The following is a 22,252-nucleotide window of genomic DNA, read 5'->3' on the forward strand; positions in this document are numbered from 1 at the left end:
TCCTCACGACATGTCCTCTCTGCTCCTTGGCATTTCCAACTTCCAACCCCTCGTTCTTGAATTTCCGCCTCTTGACATTCGAACCCCGAAATTTGGAGAAACCCAACCCAAATGACGACGCAACTTTCATCAGCTGCTACATCTCTTACTCCGAAACTAAATGCTCCTAAAGCCATGTTATCCAGAACAGGTCAGCTTCTTCTCAACTGCTACAATCCTTCTTTTCCCTTTTCTTCTGAATTTCTCTTTTACGAAGCTTTCAATCCTTTTACTTTTACCCAATCTCTTATTCCTTTTTACCTTGCTTGCAATTGTTCAGATTGTAGTGTCTCGGCTGTAATTTTCTCTTATACTAGGGTTTATTTGAGTATGCCGTTTTTATGTAATTAAGGTTTATGTGATGAAGTAATTTACATACGGAGAGTATTTACAAAAGTGCCATTGCATGTACAAAATGGCAAAATATTACATAAGCTAGTGACTGATGTGCTGCTTCGGACTGATGATCTTATAGTCAACAAGCGACGGGTTTTTGCAATCTGGTTATGGGGCAGGGACTGATTAGTTCTTACCAATGAAAGTATTCTCACTAATTAAGTGATGCTCTGGTGCCAACCATGTGGATCAAAATCATCTAATTGATGCAGTTAGGATGACATTGTACCATGCATTGAAGTAATTTTTATTTACTTAATCTATGCCATGTTTGGATGTTTAATTGATTTTAGATTGCGATAATTAAGTGGAGGGGTGCTTAAGAGCCGAAAGGTTTTGAATCAGTTGGACTAAAACAAAGTGTATGTAATGCAATTTTAGTAACACTAGGAATGAATGGGGAATTAGTTGAGATTTCTGACCCAAGTACCCAAAATCCATTTTCGATATCTTGGGTTGATAATTTTGGAGAGCGGAGAGATTGAGAAGGATGTTGCTCATAGAATTAGAGCTGGGGTTTAGGTGGCGATGCGCCTCTGGATTTCTGTGTAATTTCTGCATATGAATCTAATTGAAGGGGAGATTTTATAGGATAACAATAAGACTGGTCATGTGGTATGGATCTGAATGTTGGGCAGTGAAGTAACAACACATTCGTCAGATGAACATAGCTGAAATGAGGATGTTGGGATGTATGACTAGCAAGATGAGGAAGGACATAATTAGAAATGAATGTGTTCGAGGAAACTTAGGAGTAGCACCAAGAGGTAATAAGGGGTTGTTTGGATGCCTGCAAATGGTTTAAGTGGCAAATGATTTACAGGTGTAAATCATTTACAACTTGTCCTATTTGGCTTTAAGCTGTAAGTGATTTGCAGGTAAATGATTGTTTGTGTTTGGATAGCCTGTAAATTGTTTTAAGTGTTGTAAATGGAGACCCAATCTTTCCATTTATAGATGTTAGGCTGTAAATGGAGAGACTGTAAATGAAATCTCACCTTTTTGCCTGTAAATGAAATGGAGGTAATTGTTGTAAATCATTTACAAGCAAAAAGTATCATTCAAACACAGAGGGTAAATGATTTCCCTATAAATCATTTACAACTTGCCCCATTTACAGGCATCAAAATGACCCCGAAGATGAAGGAAAATAGACTTAGATGGTTTGGCCATGTGCAACAGAGACAAAAAACAGCTCCATTTAGGAGTGAGTTGGTTCACGTTGAAGGCTCTAAATGGGAAAGGGGAAGGCCCAAAAGCATGCGGGTGGAAATAGAAAGAAAAGATTTGCCTATTGTTTAACTGAGGATGAAATGGTAGAATCAGGCTCTAGCGAGTTGGCTCTCTCTCAATGCTAGGCTCAGTTAAAACTTCTATTTCTTAGTTCAATCCTTTTGTATTTGTTGTATAAGGTTAGAATGATTTGATTTAAGATAGCATAATAACGGTGGCATGGTGCATTTCAGTGTAACTCCAAATGGTGGCTGACGGGGCCTCCATGTCATACACAATATGCTTGTTGCTTGAGGCCGAGTGGAAACACAAACCTGCATTATGCAGGTTCCTGTAAGCCTGTTTCTTTCTCCTCCAAATCATTAGTGAGAGGTCCCATTTTTTTCCCACCGATGATTTGGATGTAGTGCATCATATTTGCCTTCAGAATTGGGAACATCCAACTTGCCCTAATTTTTGGCACTTTGACACGGAGTTGTAAGTTAGTGGTGACTTCTCTTCTGGTATATGTTTTATTTATTTATTTACAAAATGCTTATGGTGACTATGAGCTATTATACCATGCTTGCCCTACTCGCTGTTGTTTGAGATGTTATATAGGATGCTTGCTCGAAGGTTTGTGCAATATTGTTCAGGTTTTAGTTTGTAAATAGGGGAGATGGTTTAGTGATCCAAACTGAACCTTTGAAATGGTGGGCCTCATCATTGGTAGGCCAAGCACGGAAGATCCCCCAGATTGGAAGAACTATCTATAGAATAGTTGGCTTTTTTTGGGTTGAATGTGAACCATTTTGCTTAACCATCTATTTGCTCTCCTCCTATTGAAGGGCTTAGATTCCTCCAACCTGCTGGATTTTTTTTATTGCGTGGGCCATCCACATGTGGCCCATAATATCGATGATTGGATCACTGTGCCATGGGCCCCACTTGTACAAGCTGAAACCCAGATTGTATTCTACATACATTCGGTGGAGTATTATATGGTTGGTCTTTTTTTTTTTTTTTTTCCTTTTCCAAATCTCTTCTAGATTATTCAGATACACCCAACATCACAACAGAGAAATTTCAGGTCCTTACTGTGGAGGAAACAATTATGCTAAGTGTCTTTCCACCTGCACAAACACGTTTTCATGGAGCTCCAGCGCAAATTATGTAAGACTTCAGGATGCCACCAGTAAAATTTTCAGCAAGTCCATTGCTACAAAACACTTGGTAAAAAAGAGGCAAGAGCTAGCAACCTTTGTTATTCTTTACTCAGGAAGCCTATCCTGTTTTTCTTGATTTTGTTTTATTTGTGTGCAATTATTTCTAATTTACAATACCTATAGGGGGCCCACATTTTAGACCCTCCCCTTTTGATACCTACAATTGTATTACCAACTGTAGAAAAAAGGTGGGTGCATGTGTTAAAAAGGGTGGGCATGAATATCGCTTAGCTGGTTAAATTCATTCATTTTTTTTTTAGAAATGAGATTTTGTCGATGCAGTTGCATGCCCTCACCCTGTAAGTTGTTCGTTTTGCTACTTCTTCTTCAGAACAGGTGTGTGGAGGTGTGCGACCATGGAAGAAATAGAAGCTGAAAAATCGTTGATTGAGAAAGATGTAGTAAGTGCCTCTGTGTCTTGTTATAACAACTGTTCAACTTAAGTATGGTCAGCTGGAGCAGTTCCCTACAGTTCCCATCCTGAAACGCTTCTTGTTGCATTGATTATTCAATTATTTTGTTAACAATGAGTTTTCATTTTGGTTTTTCAAAGCATTTTGCTTGATGGTGCCTTTCATGACTTTGGTTGGCTTCCAGAAAGAAAGAATGGAAAAGACCATTGAAACAATTCGCACAAATTTCAATGCAGTAAGAACAGGAAGAGCAAATCCTACCATGCTTGACCGGGTTGAGGTATGCAGAAATTTATTTCATTGCTTTCATAACATCAGTGAATGTATCTGTATTGAAATAATGAATAATCAATCTGTCTGAATATTGCTTTCGTTTAGATGTATTACTTTCATTGAATGTACTATCAGGAGATAGCTACTCACGTATACATGAGAACGCATAAATCAAGCAAACAAAAGGGTGTTTTGCGAAACCTTTTTTACATTTCAAAACTTTTTGGATTTGGATAGGATCAAAGGAGATGCTAGACCATTATAAGGTCCCAGGAAAAAAATTGAAGCTTAAACGACCTAAATTGGTTCTTGCAAACAATCCGACTTGGCACATTTTACGTGGATTGATTAAATCCTAGTTTACATTTTTCACTTTCTAACAAGGGGATCAGCATGCCTGTGGGTTCTTTTATATTAGTTATTAGTTCGTATTTCAGCTTTCATGAAATTATGCAAACACATGCAATTAAGATGAAAAGTTAATGGTGACTTCTCTTCTGGTATATGTTTTTTTTTTTTTTTTCAAACAAAATGCTTATGGTGACTAATGAGGTATTATACCATGCTTGCCCTGCTCGCTGTTGTTTGAGATGTTAATCATGTTATATAGGATGCTTGCTCGAAACTAATAATACATTAACATTCCAGGTTGAGTATTATGGAAGTCCGGTGAGCTTGAAGAGCATTGCGCAAATTAGTGCCCCAGATGGAAGCTCTCTCCTTGTCCAGCCATATGACAAATCTAGGTACAACTTCTGCATTGATTTAATTTTTGGGTTTGTCAAAGCTTTCAAAAATCTTTGATGCTCTTGAATGCATCCAGCTTAAAAGTTATTGAGAAGGCCATAGTTAGTTCTGATCTTGATTTAACTCCAAACAACGATGGTGAAGTGATCCGATTGACTATCCCACAGTTGACAACTGAAAGAAGGAAGGTATGTGTCTTTTCACATCCTATTTTCTTATGGAAAAGGGGTATTTTATGAATCACATTTTGTTGTATCTATCCTAGTGAATAAAATGTACCTGTAAAAAGTCATAGTTACAAGTTACAACTAACCACTTATACCACAGATATTGTCCAAGGAATCAATCTATCGTCTTACTTTCTTCTTCTTTACTTTTTCTTGTGAATGCAGGAGTTATCAAAAGTTGTGTCTAAACAGGCTGAGGAAGGGAAGGTATGCTCATGCTTCTTGGGCTTCTTCAAGTACCATCCTCTATGATGAGGGTTTTAAATCAGTGTCTCAGGGATTGTATCGTTTACCACCAATACAGCCCTACGTAGCCCCTTATTGCTCTTGTAATGGGCTGCTTCAGGCCAATGCGGGCTGATACAGCCGTGTTGTTCATGGGCAATGTTCACACCCCAAGTATAGGGTTGTGATGTAGTAATAATCTCGGTAAGACCAAGGTCGAATCCACAGGGACTGAACCTTGTACGTAATCTGAAAGTCACTAGAACTAGAACTAGAATAAGATGAAATCTAAATCAGGTGAATATGAGTGAATAATGGTGAAATAGTAATCTAAAACTTGTAGAATTCAAAGGTGGGAAACTAGGGATTCAGAGGATCCACTTGTAGAGATCAGGGAGATCTATGCTTGATTCAAGAACTCAACTGGACTTAGAGTCCCATCTTCTTCCAGTTGGAAGATGTAACCATGAAAATTAAATCTAAACTTCCTTTGATCTAGTCTTCAAGAAATAAGATGGATGTAAATTAGAATGGATTCCATCACAAAACCATGCCCATGAGACAAGGTAAACAACATAATTAAACCAATCCACAACCAATCTGAGAGATGTATAAATGTTAGGAAGGATTCCATCATCCAACCATGTCCAAGGGGCGATGGTGAACAACAGAGCTTCCTGACTTTATAATCATAATAAGGGAAAGGAAATACTCAAAGCCATCGCAGATCTGTTGTAATTTCAATCACAACAAACCATTAACAACTAAAGGCATTCCTTAAAATCAAACTAAATCAAAATCAGTTCAACTAGTATGAATCAGAGCCGTAGAGTCTTCCCATCACGCCACAAGCTTCACCTCTTAGCCCTAGCTAAGAGGTTTAGCCCAACATGATTGGACTAGAACTCTCAAAAATCATAATAAAACCAAACTAGCAATTAAAACAAAAACAAATAAAAATTCTAAAATACTCTAAAACAAACTCTCTCTTTCTCTCTCTCTCTCACTGACGTCCCAACTTGAATGACTTTTCCTTTCTTCCTCTCTCTCTCTCTCTTTAATATACAATGGAGGTTGGCTGGGAGTGCGTAAGGGCTGGAGTCGGTGGAACTCTTTCGCACAAGTGTCAGTTTAGCAAGTCGGTGAAAACAGAGAGGTTACGCAGCCAAAAACGCACAAACATCTTGTGTTTGAACTGAATCCTGAATCCGAGACGAAGGGTCGTCCATTCTGCAAATTCCGACCTCACAGGTACGGTCGAAATCATCTTCTCAACTTGGACGGTTTGGATCATCAGTTTGATCCCTTGTTTGGTGGCCCATCACGTCGGATCGGGCGGTTTCCTCGGACACGCGCAGTTTGCGCAATTCCTCTTACGCTGATGAGTGGTGGGGCACATGATCAATGTCGACGGAGAAATCCACTCCGTCCATTCGATGCACATCGAAAAACCATTTGGAAATGGCTAGTTTCGGATTGGATTTGGTGTGGCCTACGGATTTTTTCATTGCACTGTCTATCTTTCGTTTGAACGGCCGAAATCAGATCCTCGCTCTTTCTTGGAATTTTTCCACCTAGGCCTTGGTCTATGGGCCTGTGGGATTCCAATGGACGGTCTGGATCGGACCGTTAACTCAAGACGGTGGCCCACAACGATCACACGCAGGTCTCTATTTTGCATTACACAACAGGAGAGGATGGCTTTCCAAATCTCTTCGGTCAGCGGTCCGTTGACTGGTCTGGCTAGTGCGGTGCACTTCTGGTGCACGCGATTGATGCGCGTGTACTTGCAAGTAGGGTCCACTTGTGACATTTCTTGGAAGATCCAATCCGTCCATCCGTTGTGCCACCCCATTTAAGGGGTTGAGACCAAAATTGAAGCATTTCCAGATACCAGGCGGGCCCCAAATCAGAAATTCATGGGCTGATCTATCCGTAGGCCCATTTCCACAAGGATCTAATGGCTGAAATTTGACGTGTACGGTTAAATTATGGTCCTCAGGCCATATATGAAGTTTCGAGCCGAACGAATAGTGGGAACCCTGTGATCTTGCATTCTGGACGAATTTCAGGCCCCTTTAGTGTGAAGTACGGGATTTTCTCGAATCCCGAGCATGTAAATTCTTCAATCTCGGTCCCCTGGTGTCCATCCCTTGCCTTGGTGATTTATGAGCATCAAATCTATGCTTTTAGTACCCTTTTTCAGTCCAGGCTCCTAAATATACCCTGCATCACAAACACGATTAAAATAAGCCATTAAACAGTATTATGTTCGCAAAATCGAGTAATAATTGGGGTCTAATATGCAATATTTGACCCTCAACACAACTCTCAACCAGCATTTTGCTATCCCGAGCAAAGTATGCGAAAAATAAGTTAAGAATTATGGGGCAATTTCTATGAACTCGAGTGATTTGTGAAAAACAATCCAGATACTAGAATTCTAAGATTCATGAATGTTGGGCATAAATTTCTCCTAGACTCAAGCATGTTAGACTTCATAATCAAGTTCAAAGTATTAATCCACAATTTAGAAAATTTCTAAACATTAAGATCCATGTGTGTATAGTGTAATCTCGGCTTAACAACATTAAGATGCACTTCTCTATTTCATGATATCATTGGTAACCAATGAGGGAATTCATGACAACCAAAACTTAAACCAAAACCTGCCTCATAGATCATCTTACCAACTTTTGATTTTTCCATTAAAAATACGCCAAAGAGGGGAATCAAATCTTCACCTATAGGGAGCAAACCTATGGTGAAAACCAGTAGCCCATCCCTTTCCGAATGTCAACCTTGGGGAATCGAACCTTCACCTATAGGGAGCAAACCTATGGTGAAGACCATTCGCCCTACCCTTCTAATTTTTCTTAGGTTGGTTCCTTTCATGCTTAGGGATTACCAGGTTATTCCTTCAATATCGAACTGAAACTTCAATGTGTAAGCGAGATGTGACATGTGAAATCATGATTCAATCAATGTTTAAAACTTCTAATCATGGATTGATAATTTGAACTCAACCATGGAATCTATCAGATAGCTAAAGCCAAGAGACGTAAATCCTCAACACTCCGTATCTTATAATTCTCAATCAATGATGGCCGTCAAAATCACTTCGAATGCACAAGAATATCCAGCAAAATTTTGAAAATTTTCACAAATGTTGCTCAAGACCGAGAAAACACTGATTAGGTGACCTAATCGCCCACTCCCAACCTAAAATCTACATTGTCCTCAATGTAAAAGAAATAAGCCTGCAATGCACATGAGACAACGAAAGTAAAAGAGGAGTGATGGAAAGATAGTACCTGGATGAAAGAATCAAGAGGCTTTCCACAAGGATCTTAGCATGAAAGCAAGTTAGCATAAGAGAGAAACCAACAAAAACAACTTATCATAAAACAATGTAGAAAGCAAACTAACCTAATGACATAAAATCGAGTAACCTAGAACAATATAAAGCAAACTAACCCAGTCCTATGAAAGCAGTAAACCTGCCTATACCTCCATCAGACTAGGAGATCAATCCTGGTAAACAGGATCAGTCAGAGGCATGGACATGTCCTCTGCATGAAATTTCTCGACAAATGGCTTTAGGCGATGTCCATTCACTTTAAACTCATTGCCATTGTCGGGATTTCGAATCTCAACAGCCCCATGAGGATAAACAGTGATAATGATAAAACGGTCGGTCCAACGAGATCGAAGTTTACCCCGGAAAGAGATGTAATCGAGAATTATACAAAAAGACTTTCTGACCAGGCGTGAATGATTTTCGCAGAATATGTTGATCATGAAACACCTTCATCTTGTTCTTGTAAATTCTCGAGTTCTCGTACGCGTCATTCCGGATCTCTTCGAGTTCATTCAACTGAAGTTTGCGTAGCGAGTCGGCGTTGTCCAGATTGAAATTTAGATTTTTGATTGCCCAGTAGGCTCTATGTTCCAACTCCACAGGCAAGTGGCAAGCCTTCCCATAGACAAGTCTAAAGGGAGACATTCCAATAGGGGTTTTAAAAGCAGTACGGTAGGCCCATAAGGTATCAGTTAATCGGATTAACCAATCCTTGCGGTCAGGGTTAACTGTTTTCTCCAAAATATGTTTGATCTCCCTATTGGAAATCTCAGCTTGCCCACTTGTCTGTGGGTGGTATGGGGTGCTCACCTTATGAGAGATACCATATTTCTTTATTAAACTCTCAAATGGTCTATTACAAATGTGTGAGCCCCCATCACTAATGATGGCTCGAAGTGTTCCGAATCGGGAATGGATGTTCTCTTTTAGGAATTTAATGACCGTGCAATGGTCATTATTCCGACATGGAATCGCTTCGACCCATTTAGTGATATAGTTTACGACGACCAAAATATATAGATTTCCAAAAGATTGGGGGAATGGTCCCATGAAATCGATGCCCTAGCAATCAAATGCCTCTATGATAAGAATGTGATTTAAGGGCATCATATTTCGACAGGACATCGCTCACAAGCTTTGCAAAACTCATGAGTGTCCTGGAACATAGTAGGCCAGTAAAAGCCACACTGCAGAATCTTGGCCGTGATCTTTTTAGCAGAAAAGTGACCACCACAAGTTTGAGAGTGACAGAAGGAGATGACACTTTGATGGTCATCGTTTAACAAACATCTCCTTAAGATTTGGTCTGGGCAATATTTAAATAAATAAGGATCATCCTAGAAAAAGTTGCGCACCTCGGTGAAAAATTTCTTCTTATCTTGCGCAGTCCAATGTGTCGGTATGAAACCTGTGGCAAGATAATTAGCGATATCAGCGAACCAAGGTGAATGGGAGACTCTGAACAACTGTTCGTCAGGGAACATGTCATTGATATGTGTCATCTCAAGGGAATTAGAGGGATTAAGGCGAGAAAGATGGTCAGCCACTACGTTCTCTACTCCCTTTTTATCTTTTATTTCTAGGTTAAATTCCTAGAGTTTAAGAATCCATCTTATCAGGCGGGGTTTAGCATCATTCTTAGATAGAAGATACTTGAACGCCGCGTGATCTGTGTAAATAATGATTTTGGATCCGATCAAGTAAGACCTAAATTTGTCCAAAGCGAACACTACGGCCAAGAGTTCCTTTTCCGTAGTCGAGTAGTTCACTTGGGCAGGATTTAGAGTCTTACTTGCATAATGAATAATGTAGGGTTTCTTATCTTTTCTCTGGCCCAGAACTGCCTCAAGAGCATAATCAGACGCGTTGCACATAAGTTCAAAAGGGATGCTCCAGTCGGGTGGCTGTATGATGGGTGCACTGGTCAACATGCCCTTAAGCTTAGTGAAAGCTTCCTGACATGGCTCAATCCATTTGTATGGTGCATCCTTTTGAAGTAGATTACATAGAGGACGAGAGATGAGACTAAAGTTCTTTATGAATTTTCTGTAAAACTCGGCGTGTCCTAAGAAGGATCGCACGTCCCGTATGTTCTTGGGTGGAGGTAAGTTAGAGATAAGATCGATTTTTGCTTTATCCACCTTGATTCTTTTGGACAAGATAATATGTCCAAGGCCAATTCCCTTATGAACCATGAAATGACACTTCTCCCAATTAAGTACCAAGTTCTTTTCGTCACATCTTTTCAGCACACATTTAAGACTTTCTAAACACTCGCTGAAAGATGGACCGAAGATAGAAATCATCCATGAAGACCTCTAGATATTGCCCCACCATGTCAAAAAAGATACTCATCATACATCGCTGAAAGGTGGCAGGGGCATTACATAGTCCGAATGGCATCCTTCGGTAAGCAAAGGTGCCGTAGGGACATGTAAACGTAGTCTTTTCCTGATCTTTAGGGGTGATCTCTATCTGATTGTAGTCCGAATACCCGTCAAGGAAACAGTAATAGGAATGACCAGCTAACCTCTCCAAGATCTGATCAATGAAGGGTAAAGGAAAGTGGTCCTTCCTCGTGACGGTATTCAATTTCCTATAGTCAATGCACATTCTCCAACCAGTAGTAACTCTAGTTGGCACGAGTTCATTATTGGCATTGGCTACGATGGTGATCCCGGACTTCTTAGGAACCACCTGAGTTGGACTCACCCATTGACTATCGGATATAGGGTATATGATACCCACATCCAATAGTTTAAGAACCTCGGCTTTAACCACTTCCTTCATGTTTGGATTTAGTCTACGTTGTGATTGCCAAGCGGTCTTCGCATTATCCTCAAGATAAATGCGGTGAGTACAAATCGAGGGGTCGATTCCCTTGAGGTCTGCAATCGTTCATCCAAGGGCTCCCTTATGCTCAAGAAGAGTAGATATGAGCATACTCTCTTGTTCTTTCTCAAGGTGGGCAGAAATCACCACTGGGTATGTCTCATCTTGACCTAAATATGCATATTTCAAATAAGAGGGCAAAGGTTTTAGGTCAAGCTTTGGTTGTTTGAGGTTAGACGGTAGAGGCACTTCATAAGTTTGGGGTAACTCTTCAAATTGTGGCCTCCACCAGTTAACTTCAAGTACTGGCGCAGCATCAAGCATGACACACGTCTCCCTAATCATGTCATCATCAAAATCATGGGAGTGGGCCAGGCACGTCTCTAGAGGATCAGAGGATAAGGTAAAGGGTGTCCTATCTTTCACGGAAGTGTCAATCATGTTAATGCCGTGGAAATCGTCATCATCTCTAACCGTCTACCTGTGTTGAAAAAGATAATCATTTTTAATGTCATATTCCCGAAAGACATACTCATGACACCATTCCTGTAATTGATAATTGCGTTTAAAGTGGCAAGGAATGGGCGACTAAGAATGACGGGAATCTGAGTGCTCATGTTACCGATGGGTTCGGTATCCAGGATGATGAAATCTATAGGGTAATAAAATCGGTTAACCTGGACCAACACATCCTCAATTATCCATCTTGGTACACGAACAGAGCGATCAGCAAGTTGTAGTATGGTTAGAGTGGGTTTTAATTCACTCAAATCTAACTGTTTGTATACCGAGTAGGGAATAAGATTGATGCTCACTCCTAAGTCAAGAAGTGCGTGCTCAATTTGATAGTCCCCGATTACACATGATATGGTTGGGCTACCGAAATCTTTGAATTTCTGCGGCACATCTTGCTTTAGAATGACACTCACTTTCTCAGTCAAGAAGATTTTCTTTTGAATATTCTGCTGTCTTTTGGTCGTACATAAGTCTTTCAGAAATTTGACATATGAAGGTATTTGTTTCATGGCATCAAGTAGAGGAATGTTGACCTTCACTTGTTTCAACACCTCTAGAATATCCTGAGAGTTAGAGAGAGGTTTTGGTGTAACCAACCGTTGGGGAAATGGAGCAACTGGCTTCCCTTGAGGTTCCGGTTCTAACTCTGGTGGGGCATGGATAGATCCATCTTCTTTGTCCACTTCCAGGTCCTTAGGCTTTTCAGCCCTAACTGGAATGGTTTTGTCAATGATCTTCCCACTCCTAAGAGTGGTGATGGATTTAGCTTGCTCCATCTGATTTGAAGAGATTGGGTCGCTAACTTCATATTGTGGTTTAGGATTAGGAAGAGGTTGAGCTGGGAAGCTCCCCTTGTTCCCAATCGTATTTTCAGCCTTAAGTCCTTATATCGCTTTTGTAAGGTCTTGAAAGGCTTGTAGCATACCCTGATTGAAAAGCTCTTACTTTTGAAAGTGTTTTAGAACTGAATCCTCTTGAGGTTTCTCTTGAGTTGGAATTTGATTTAGGAAACCTTGAGGTGTAGCGGTTTGTCCATTCCTCTAACTGAAGTTTGGATGATTCTCTAGCCAGGATTGTATGTGTTAGAGGTGGGCCCACTGAAAGGTCTTTGGTAATTGCTTACGGCATTGGATTGCTCATTCAATGCCTCTTGAAAGGCAGATATAGTTGGGCAATTTTCAGTAGTGTGAATGTTGCAACCACAAATACTACAAACAATTTTCTTAGCCTTATCCTTCTTTAATTCCATGGCCTCGAGTTTTCTGGTAAGATTAGCCACTTTAGCATTAAGATCATCATCCTCTTTCAGGAGATACATTCCACCCCTTTCCTTGGAATGAGTCAGCCTAGATGGAGTATTTGGTCTAGGGGAGATGTCCCATGATTGTGTGTTCTCAGCAAGTTTATCAAAGTAGTCCCACACCTCATCGACACCTTTATTCATAAACTCTCCATTACACATCGTCTCGACTAATTAGTGCATGGAAGATGTTAGTCCATCATAGAAAAAGTTCGTGATACGCCACGTTTCAAAACGATGTTGTGGGCATGAATTAACAAAATCCTTGAACCGCTCCCAACATTGGAAGAATGTTTCATCTTCCCTTTGGGCAAAGTTCATGATCGACTTTCTAAGGGTGTTCATCTTATGGTATGGAAAAAATTTCTTTGAACTTCCTTGTCATGTCATTCCATCTGCCAATAGATCGAGGACGTAGTGAATGTAACCACATCTTAGCTTTCTCCTTCAAAGAGAAGGGAAAGAGTTTTAACCTGACCGTGTCATCAGACACGTTAGGAAAGTATAAAGTAACTATGATCTCATCAAACTCTTTCAGATGTAAGTATGGATTCTCTGACTCAAGCCCATGAAATTTAGCAAGGAGTTGGTTCACCCATGGCTTGATATCCATGTATCCTGTATTCTCAAGAAAAACCATGCATGAGGGCGTACTCACCCTCGCCGGTTGTAAATAATTTCGTAAAGTACGAGGCGGGGGTGCTTGATGCACCTCATTCTCATCTTGGACGTCCTCTACCCTAGGTTGGCGTAGAAGAGGATGGTTTTCAGCCATCACTTCAATTAACTCAGGGGATTTCGAGCGGTGTTTAGTCCTGCGATGGATAGTCAACCCCTCAACCAATCCTCCTTCAGTCAAGAGACGTCGAGTGTTGTCACGAGCCCACTTGGGCATGAAACACTCGCAGCCCTCAATCATATTCTAAACCTAATCCTAAGAAAGGAAATAAAAATCTAGAAAGAAAGAGAGGGTTGGAAAGAAGTTACCAAATTGGAGTCTTTAAGTTAAAAACCTGCAAAACAAAACAAGTTAGTTTCTAAAAATAGAAAGTCTAAGATTAGAAAATTCCTAAAAAGAAAGATAGAACTAAACTAGTTTCTAAAAAAAAGGAGAAATTCCTAAAAAAGAAAGTAGAAAATTTCTAAAACAAATTAGGAAAGTCCTAAACTAGAAAGTAAGTTAATAAAAGAGATCTGAAAAATAGAAAGTAGAAATTAGAAAGAGCTTACCGAATTAGAAGTTTCTATCTTAAAAGCCTACAAAACAGGAAGGTTAGTTTCTAAACAGAAAGTCTACAAATAGAAAATTTCTAAAAATAAAATAGGAAACAAAGTTAGATTCTAAAAGAGTTAGAATTAGAAACTTGCTAAAAAGGAAGACAAATCCTAATCTAGAAATAGAAAGGAAGAAATTATGAAAGAAATTACTAATTTAGAAGCTTATCTCAGAATCCTACAAAACGGGAAAGTTGGGTTAGTTTCTAAAAAGGGAAAAACTATCTAAAACTAAAGAAAATAGGAAGTTACTTAAAGGAAAAATAGAAAATTCTAAAATTAAAAGGAAAGCCTGGAATTAGAAAATTTCTAAAATTAAAACCCTACAAATTAGAAAAATCCTAATCCTAAGCTAATCCCAAATCTAGTTAATCTCAGAAAAACATAACCGTTAATTCCCGGCAACAGCGCCAAAAACTTGTTCACACTCCAAGTATAGGGTTGTGATGTAGTAATAATCTCGGTAAGACCGAGGTCGAATCCACAAGGACTGAACCTTGTACGTAATCTGAAAGTCATTAGAACTAGAACTAGAATAAGATGAAATCTAAATAAGGTGAATATGAATGAATAATGGTGAAATAGTAATCTAAAAATTGTAGAATTCAAAGGTGGGAAACTGGGGATTCAGAGGATCTACTTGTAGAGATCAGGGAAATCTATGCTTGATTCAAGAACTCAACTGGACTTAAGAGTCCCATCTTCATCCAGTTGGAAGATGTAACCATGAAAATCAAATCTAAACTTCCTTTGTTCTAGTCTTCAAGAAATAAGATGGATGTAAATTAGAATGGATTCCATCACAAAACCATGCCCATGAGACAAGGTAAACAACAGAATTAAACCAATCCACAGCCAATCTGAGAGATGTATGAATGTTAGGAAGGATTCCATCATCCAACCATGTCCAAGGGGCGATGGTGAACAATAGGGCTTTCTGACTTCATAATCATAATAAGCAGGGCTGTACACGAGTCAAGCTATATCGAAAAGCTCGCTTGACCCGGCTCGACTCAGCTTGGATTGACTCAGGCTTGAAAGGCCGATTCAAGGCTAGTCAGGCTTGTTTACTAAAGCTCGAGTTGAGTTCAAGCCAAGTTCGACCATGGTGTATTTCAACTCGACTCGACTCGACTCGAAGCTCGAGCTCGAGCTTGACTCGGTTCGAGTAATATATTTTAATAATATATATTATATTAATATTAAATATATATAATATAGATATTTAAGTTTTTTTTTTGTTTTTAAAAGTTAAAATTAAAAGTTTTTACTAAAAAACCCTACCCGACCCTACCCGTCCTCATTCCCTCTTTCTTTCCCTTACCCTACTGAGGTAAACTCAACTCGACTCGAACCACTAGCTCGACTCGAACTCGACTCGAAAGCTTTGGCAAACAAGCCAAGCTTTAATGTTGAGCTCGAGGACGAGCTCGAGCTCGAGCTTGAACTCGAGTATAGCATGGACGAGTCAAGCCGAGCTTGGCCCACCTCGACTCGACTCGATGTACAACCCTAATAATAAGGGAAAGGAAATACTCAAAGCTATTGCAAATCTATTGTAATTTCAATCACAACAAACCATTAAAAACTAAAGGCATTCCTTAAAATCAAACTAAATCAAAATCAGTTCAACTAGCATGAATTAGAGCCGTAGAGTCTTCCCATCACGCCACAAGCTTCACCTCTTAGCCCTAGGTAAGAGGTTTAGCCCAACATGATTGGACTAAAACTCTCAAAAATCATAACAAAACCAAACTAGCAATTAAAACAAAAACAAATAAAAATTCTAAAATACTCTAAAACAAACTCTCTCTTTCTCTCTCTCTCTCTCACTGACGTCCCAGCTTGAATGACTTTTCCATTCTTCCTCTCTCTATCTTTTATATACAATGGAGGTCGGCTGGGAGTGCGTAAGGGATGGAGTCGGTGGAACTCTTTCACACAAGCGTCGGTTCAGCAAGTCGGTGGAAACAGAGAGGTTACGCAGCCAAAAACGCGCAAACATCTTGCGTTTGAACTGAATCCGAGATGAAGGGTTGTCCATTCCGCAAATTCCGACCTCACAGGTACGGTCGAAATCATCATCTTCTCAACTTGGACGGTTTGGATCATCAGTTTGATCCCTTGTTTGGTGGCCCATCATGCTGGATCAGGCAGTTTCCTCGGACGCGCGCAGTCTGCGCAATTCCTCTTACGTTGATGAGTGGTGGGGCACATGATCAATGTCGACGGAGAAATCCACTCCGTCCATTGGATGCACATCGAAACAACAGTTGGAAATGGCTAGTTTCGGATTGGATTTAGTGTGGCCTACGGATTTTTTCATTGCACAGTCTATCTTCCATTTGAACGGTCGAAATCAGATCCTCGCTATTTCTTGGAAATTTTCCACCTAGGCCTTAGTCAGTGGGCCTGTGGGATTCCAATGGATGGTCCGAATTAGACTCTTAACTCAAGATGGTGGCCCACAACAATCACACGCGGGTCTCTGTTTTGCATTATGCAGCAGGAGAAGATGGATTTCCAAATCTCTTCAGTCGTGATCTGTTGACCGGTCTGGCTAGTGTGATGCACATCTAGTGCACGCAAGTGATGTGCATGCACTTGCAAGTGGGGTCCACTTGTGAAATTTTTTAAAAGATCTAATCTGTCCATTCGTTGTGCCACACCATTTAAGGGGTTAAGACCAAAATTGAAGCATTTCCAGATACCAGGCCGGCCCCAAATCAGAAATTCATGGGCTGATCTAACCGTTGGCCCACTTCCACAAGGATCCAATGGCTGAAATTTAACGTGTACGGTTAAATTATGGTCCTCAGGCCATATATGAAGTTTCGAGCCAAACGGATTGTGGGAACCCTGTGATCTTGCATTCTGGACGAATTTCAGGCCCCTTTAGTGTGAAGTACGGGATTTTCTCGAATCTCAGGCATGTAAATTCTTCAATCTCGGTCCCCTGGAGTCTATCCCTTGCCTTGGTGATTTATGAGCATCAAATCCATGCTTTTAGTACCCTTTTTCAGTCCAGGCTCCTAAATACACCCTGCATCACAAACACGATTAAAATAGGCTGTTAAACAGTATCATGTTCGCAAAATCGAGTAATAATTGGGGTCTAATATGCAATATTTGACCCTCAACAGGCAATACTGGTACTCAGACAATATGGACTGGTTTCGGGTGATACTTTAAACCGTGTCTATTATATCTTTTATATTTGTTATTTGGATATCCTCCAGAAATTTGCTTTCAAAATATATTTCATGCTCCTGTTGTTTCATGCTATGTTGGTTTGTGTCCTTAAAATTCTTGTTTTCCCACTAAGAACAATATAACCTACCATAAAGAGAATAAGGTAAGTGATTGCATATAACCCAATAAATATCGTAAGGTGAACTATTATTTGTGAGCCTAAAATATTCCCAATGTTAGGGAACAACGACAGAATGGTTCTTATTACTTCGAGATTGTTCATTTTAACTTTAATCCCTCAGTTCTCCAATAAAAAAAAATAAAAAATAAAAAAAAGCTTACCATTAATTCTAAACTTATGTTGAAGCTTCTTTCTGGAGTCATTTGAGTAGTGTGGTTGCTGCAATAATTTCCCTTTTCCCCTACCATAAACTGAAGTTCAAAATTTTCACCTTACAGTTAATTTTCTTTCAAATTTTATTATTATTATTTTGGGTGAACATTGATGATTATCTCTTGGGTTTGCACTTTTCCTGCAACAAGTGCACTGTCAAGAAAATGTGCCATAGCATGGTATACATATTATTTGAAATTAAAGTGCCCCTTCCTGAATATAAAAAATTATAAGGTGAACTCAGAAAACTGATTGAGATTTAGAGACAAATATTCAAGTCATGGTAAATTTTTTTTTTAAAAAAGAAGAAGCTTAAGGGTCCATTTGTTGTGATTTAGGTTATGATCTTGAATGGAATACTTGCACTCGAGGTTGCTAAATCACATTAAGACATGGCATGCCCATCAAAACCTAACTTAATTCATCATCATCTAAGTCCATATCCCGATTAATTAAGGCTGGCTACTCCTGTTCCGCTATTCCCCTCTATCAAGGAAATGCCTAGCATGAGCTTTGAATGCCATATTGACAGGATTCATGAGAAAAAGTTGTGGCCAGAAATTTGGATGCCTACTGCCATACTGACGCAACTCTCCTTTATCTAGGCTTCCTTAATTATGAAACGGAAACTTCAAGACCCATATGGGTGTTCAAAATGAGATCTGAATATTTGTTGAACTTCAGGGCCTCCCTCTCTATCAATGCATCTTACCACAATTTTTGCACAAGTTGTTGGATTCATTTCCATTTTAGTGAACTCTCTCTCCATTGTGTCAGACCATTGTTAAAGTAGGGGAAGCCTAACAATTGTGCTGGAAATGCCTATTTTACAGTTTGCAATGCAAGAAAGCAGACACAGAATACCATTTAGTCTTCCAGACCGTTCATCTGGTGTCCCCTACTATGGATGGGCCATGATCCAAAAATTGCATGGGTCAGAAAGTTCAGCCATCAGTTTGGTCAACTTTTCCTGTTCAATGTGGACAAGTGATCGTTCCTGTATAAACTGTCATTTGTTGCCCTGCCAATCAAATGGCTATGGCTATCTGATCAGTGTAGTTTTAGAGCTGCCCCTGAGCTCACAACTGAAGGGCTTGGATGCAACATCTTGCCTTGCACACCTGAGATGCTTTACATGTTGGTGTTTATCTGGATGCAATAAATTCATGATTCTGAATCACTACAGTTCCTTTCTGACCCATTCTCTATTAAAGCTTTCTTGTTATGCTACTGATCTGCTATTTACAGGTCGCCCTGCGAAATATAAGGAGAGATGCATTAAAAGCTTATGAGAAACTTCAGAAGGTTTGCATTCTAAATTACCTTTTAAAATTGTGAATAAGAACTATTTTTCATCTCAGATTCTCTGTGGTGGTCTTTCTTCTACTTCTTTGCAGGAGAAAAAGCTCTCTGAAGACAATGTGAAGGATTTGTCAAGCGATTTGCAGGTCAAAAAAAAAAAGAAGAAAAGAAGAAGCTATTATCATGCAAATTGATGTTGTAGCTGTTAGAGAGTTGCCTTTTATTCATTTATTTTTGAGTTTTGCGATGGCCTTTATCCTCAGCCCTTCGTTTTCTGTTGATAAAGGACCTGTTTGGACTCCGAATCAACACTGATTGGATATCCATGGTGAAACGGTTTAGCATCCATCTCTGCTGCCCATTGGGGTGGGCTCTTTATACCAAATCTGCAGCTGGAAGGACACATATCTGGCTCAAATTGCCATCCAGACAACTTCAACTCGGGCCTGAAGTTATCTGGATGCTGTACCAGGCGGAGTGCATCCCATCTGCTCTTAAAGGAAGAAATGCCGAAACGGGTCCTAAATGAAGTGCTGGGAAAATGCAAAAATAGTATCTTTGTCATCTATGCTGAGCAATGCCAATATTCTATTGCTGACATATCGCTGTCTTTATGCAGAAAGTGATTGATGAGTACATCAAGAAGATTGATACCATCCAGAAACAAAAAGAGAAGGTACATCATCCCATCATGTTTCAAAGGAACTTCAGTTGGCGCCCTAAAAAATTTACATTTCGTGTACAAACAATGTACACCATGACTTGTCATGATAGTGCTATATGTTCGCGAAAGAGAACCATCAAAAGATTTCATGTTGCCAGATATTGTATTCGAGGATATCTTATTACAAGCATGCATGCAAATGAAATTGAGATGCACACCAGTGATACCGGTACCACCCTAAGCGTACGGTGGTACTTGGCGGATATGGGGGCCACAGGGCCAACCTGTCCACCTGATGCATCCTCCCCGGTTACTCACAGGAGCCTGAAAATCAACTGGATCCAAAAATCTGGTGGGCCACAGAACTGGGAACAAGGTGGGAGGGGATGCCCACCATTGATTCTCACTGGGGCCCACCTGAGTTGTAGAACAGCATGATTTTTTTCCTGACACTTCATCCAGTGCATATGAAGGGTGTGGACAGTCTGGAGTCCATATAAACAACATGCCCCACAAACACACATGAAAATCAAGGGTGGGCATTCCCTCTCAACTTGCCCCATGCATGGCTCTAATGAGTTTATTTTTGGTCAGATTTTTGGGCTCTGGGGGTAACATTAGCTGACACATCGGATAGACAGGTCGGACATCATGAATGCATCATGTGAGCCCTACTGCTGCCTAGTAACACTGTAGCTCACCATGGTACCGGTACCACTGGAGTGCACCCCAATGAAATTTAGACCCCTGCAAAAGGAAAAACGGCTAGACCAAGTTAGTAGTGTTGGATCTCTTTATCCAGAATATGGTTGAAACCATACCTTCCGTACACACCATATCATATTGTATATGGTAGGACATCTTAATTTATACTCAGGTCTGGCCCTAAGCTATTAACTTCCATAGTTTATTAATTGATAATTACAGTAGTCTACGGCAGGCCCAACATTAGGAGTGGAAGTTGTCATAAATGTAATCAGGATTGTAAGAGGTTTGCAAATTCCCTGTGTGTGGAGTCCCAGCCATCCATATGCAGGGGCACATGCCAATATGGATCACTTATGTTAGATCTGAGCTTTCCTGCTTGGAAATAATGCTTAAATCTCATGTAAGAAATTAGGGAGTTCCATTCATCGGGTGGCCACAATGTACAAAGCCAGGCGATAGTAAAACCATTTTACTAAGCCATCCATTTGTTTTGGATTGTGTAGCCCACCGCGGCATTGAATGGCTCGATTTTTAGCTTAGAAGATCTCAGCAGTTTATCCCACCTGATGGAAGGCTTAGATATGGCACATGTTCCATGTATGGATGTGCCTGTGCCAGTGCCTGTGCCTGTGCCCGTGCGTGTTTGGATGGCTGGGCAATGGGCACCGGCACTTGCATGGAATTAGCAATACCGTGGACATTAGCTTATATGTGACTAATTCGTAAAACTTGCATTGTGTTTAATTTTCAGGAGTTGCTGAAGGTCTAACTCTTCAAAAGAAGTGGATGTGCATGAATGGGTAAGTCTTTTCATGATCGTTTCAAGGGATGTATGATTTCTTGCGGGTATCATGGACGTTCATTAAAAAAAAAAATTCATGGCCGCGCATCGTCAATGACCATGTCATGGTTCCTATGATTATGCCAGCATTTTGTTTGTTATGTTGCGCATCAATTTCCAACTTTGCATATAAATATCTTAGGATAGTCTTGTATTTCTTTAATGTCTCCCTCTTTTGTTAGTATAGCTATGATGTTGAGCTACATTTGCTTCAGGCTATCTTTACACATGGGAGGGACTTTTGAAAAGATTGTGTTAGCATTTCCTGTTTTTCGATGATACTTGTTCTTCCTTGGAATTCAATTGCTTCGTTTGTCGCAAACTGAGATTTAATCCTTCGTAAGTGCTGTATCGATTCAACTTGCATAGGGTGGGATGGAGGTGGGGACTTCTACAAACACACGTCCTACATAAAACACCCAAGTTCTTTGGGCACACCACATCATACATATGAAATCCACTCCGTCCATCAGGTGATAACCCTTATGTTAGACTATGCATTCAGAAGATCAACCCAATAGAAATCTTGGATGGGCCAACACCAATGGGAACAATCTACAATTGTGCATTAAAAACATCTAAAGTTCATGCAGTGTGGCCCTCCTGAGTTTAGGAACAGGCTGATTTTTGTATGTTCCCTTTATCCTAGTGAGTAACACCTGATGAATGGATTTGATGAAGGGAACAGACCTTGGTGGCCCCACACAAATCTATAGTTGGCGCAGCATCCCCATTCTTTGCTTTGGTGTGGCCCACCTGAGCTGTGTATCTGGATGATTTTTGGCGACAATACCTAAAATATAGGAGTCATCAGACGTAGAATCTGGGCCTATGACCCACTAGCTTTTGTGATAATGCATGATTGCGGTGGGCCCCATATGATGAGTGGTCTGGCACTGGTACATGTACTTCCTCTACATATATACAGTTTGTTTTTATTCTCATATTTACCTGCATGGGGATTCCTTGCTTCAGTGATCCAGACCTTTGAGCTAATGACCTCACCCTGGATAAAAGGCTCCTGGTACATCTTGTAGATTGGGCAAATCCCAACCGTTTGATGCTTGGCATTTTTTCCATTGAATGTGGGCAGTAGCTGCCCGATTGTC

The 22,252-nt window shown here is 40.2% G+C and overlaps 1 protein-coding gene and 1 non-coding gene across 6 annotated transcripts; both read left to right on the forward strand.

Moving 5' to 3' along the window:
- On the forward strand, positions 1–21,417 carry LOC131222587 (ribosome-recycling factor, chloroplastic). 5 transcript variants are annotated; one of them, XM_058217723.1, is made up of 12 exons: positions 1–190; positions 1,902–2,001; positions 2,697–2,891; positions 3,205–3,274; positions 3,471–3,566; positions 4,208–4,305; positions 4,383–4,494; positions 4,699–4,740; positions 18,877–18,933; positions 19,026–19,076; positions 19,550–19,606; positions 21,054–21,417. In XM_058217723.1, the coding sequence occupies exons 2-12, from the start codon at positions 1,913–1,915 to the stop codon at positions 21,069–21,071; spliced, it is 885 nt and encodes a 294-aa protein (XP_058073706.1). In that variant the 5' UTR covers positions 1–190; positions 1,902–1,912; the 3' UTR covers positions 21,072–21,417. The 5 variants fall into 5 exon arrangements, with proteins under 5 accessions (XP_058073706.1, XP_058073703.1, XP_058073704.1 ...); XM_058217720.1 differs by lacking the exon at positions 1,902–2,001 and having other exon boundaries at positions 4–190; positions 2,738–2,880; positions 21,054–21,102; positions 21,359–21,417; XM_058217721.1 differs by lacking the exon at positions 1,902–2,001 and having other exon boundaries at positions 4–190; positions 2,697–2,880.
- Positions 13,000–13,106, forward strand: LOC131224431 (small nucleolar RNA R71). Its single transcript, XR_009160916.1, has one exon. It is a non-coding gene; the product is annotated as a small nucleolar RNA R71 (small nucleolar RNA).
- Positions 21,418–22,252: the final 835 nt, after the last annotated feature.

The sequence above is a fragment of the Magnolia sinica genome, chromosome 13 (assembly GCF_029962835.1).
Source record: "Magnolia sinica isolate HGM2019 chromosome 13, MsV1, whole genome shotgun sequence".
Classification (NCBI taxonomy): domain Eukaryota; kingdom Viridiplantae; phylum Streptophyta; class Magnoliopsida; order Magnoliales; family Magnoliaceae; genus Magnolia; species Magnolia sinica.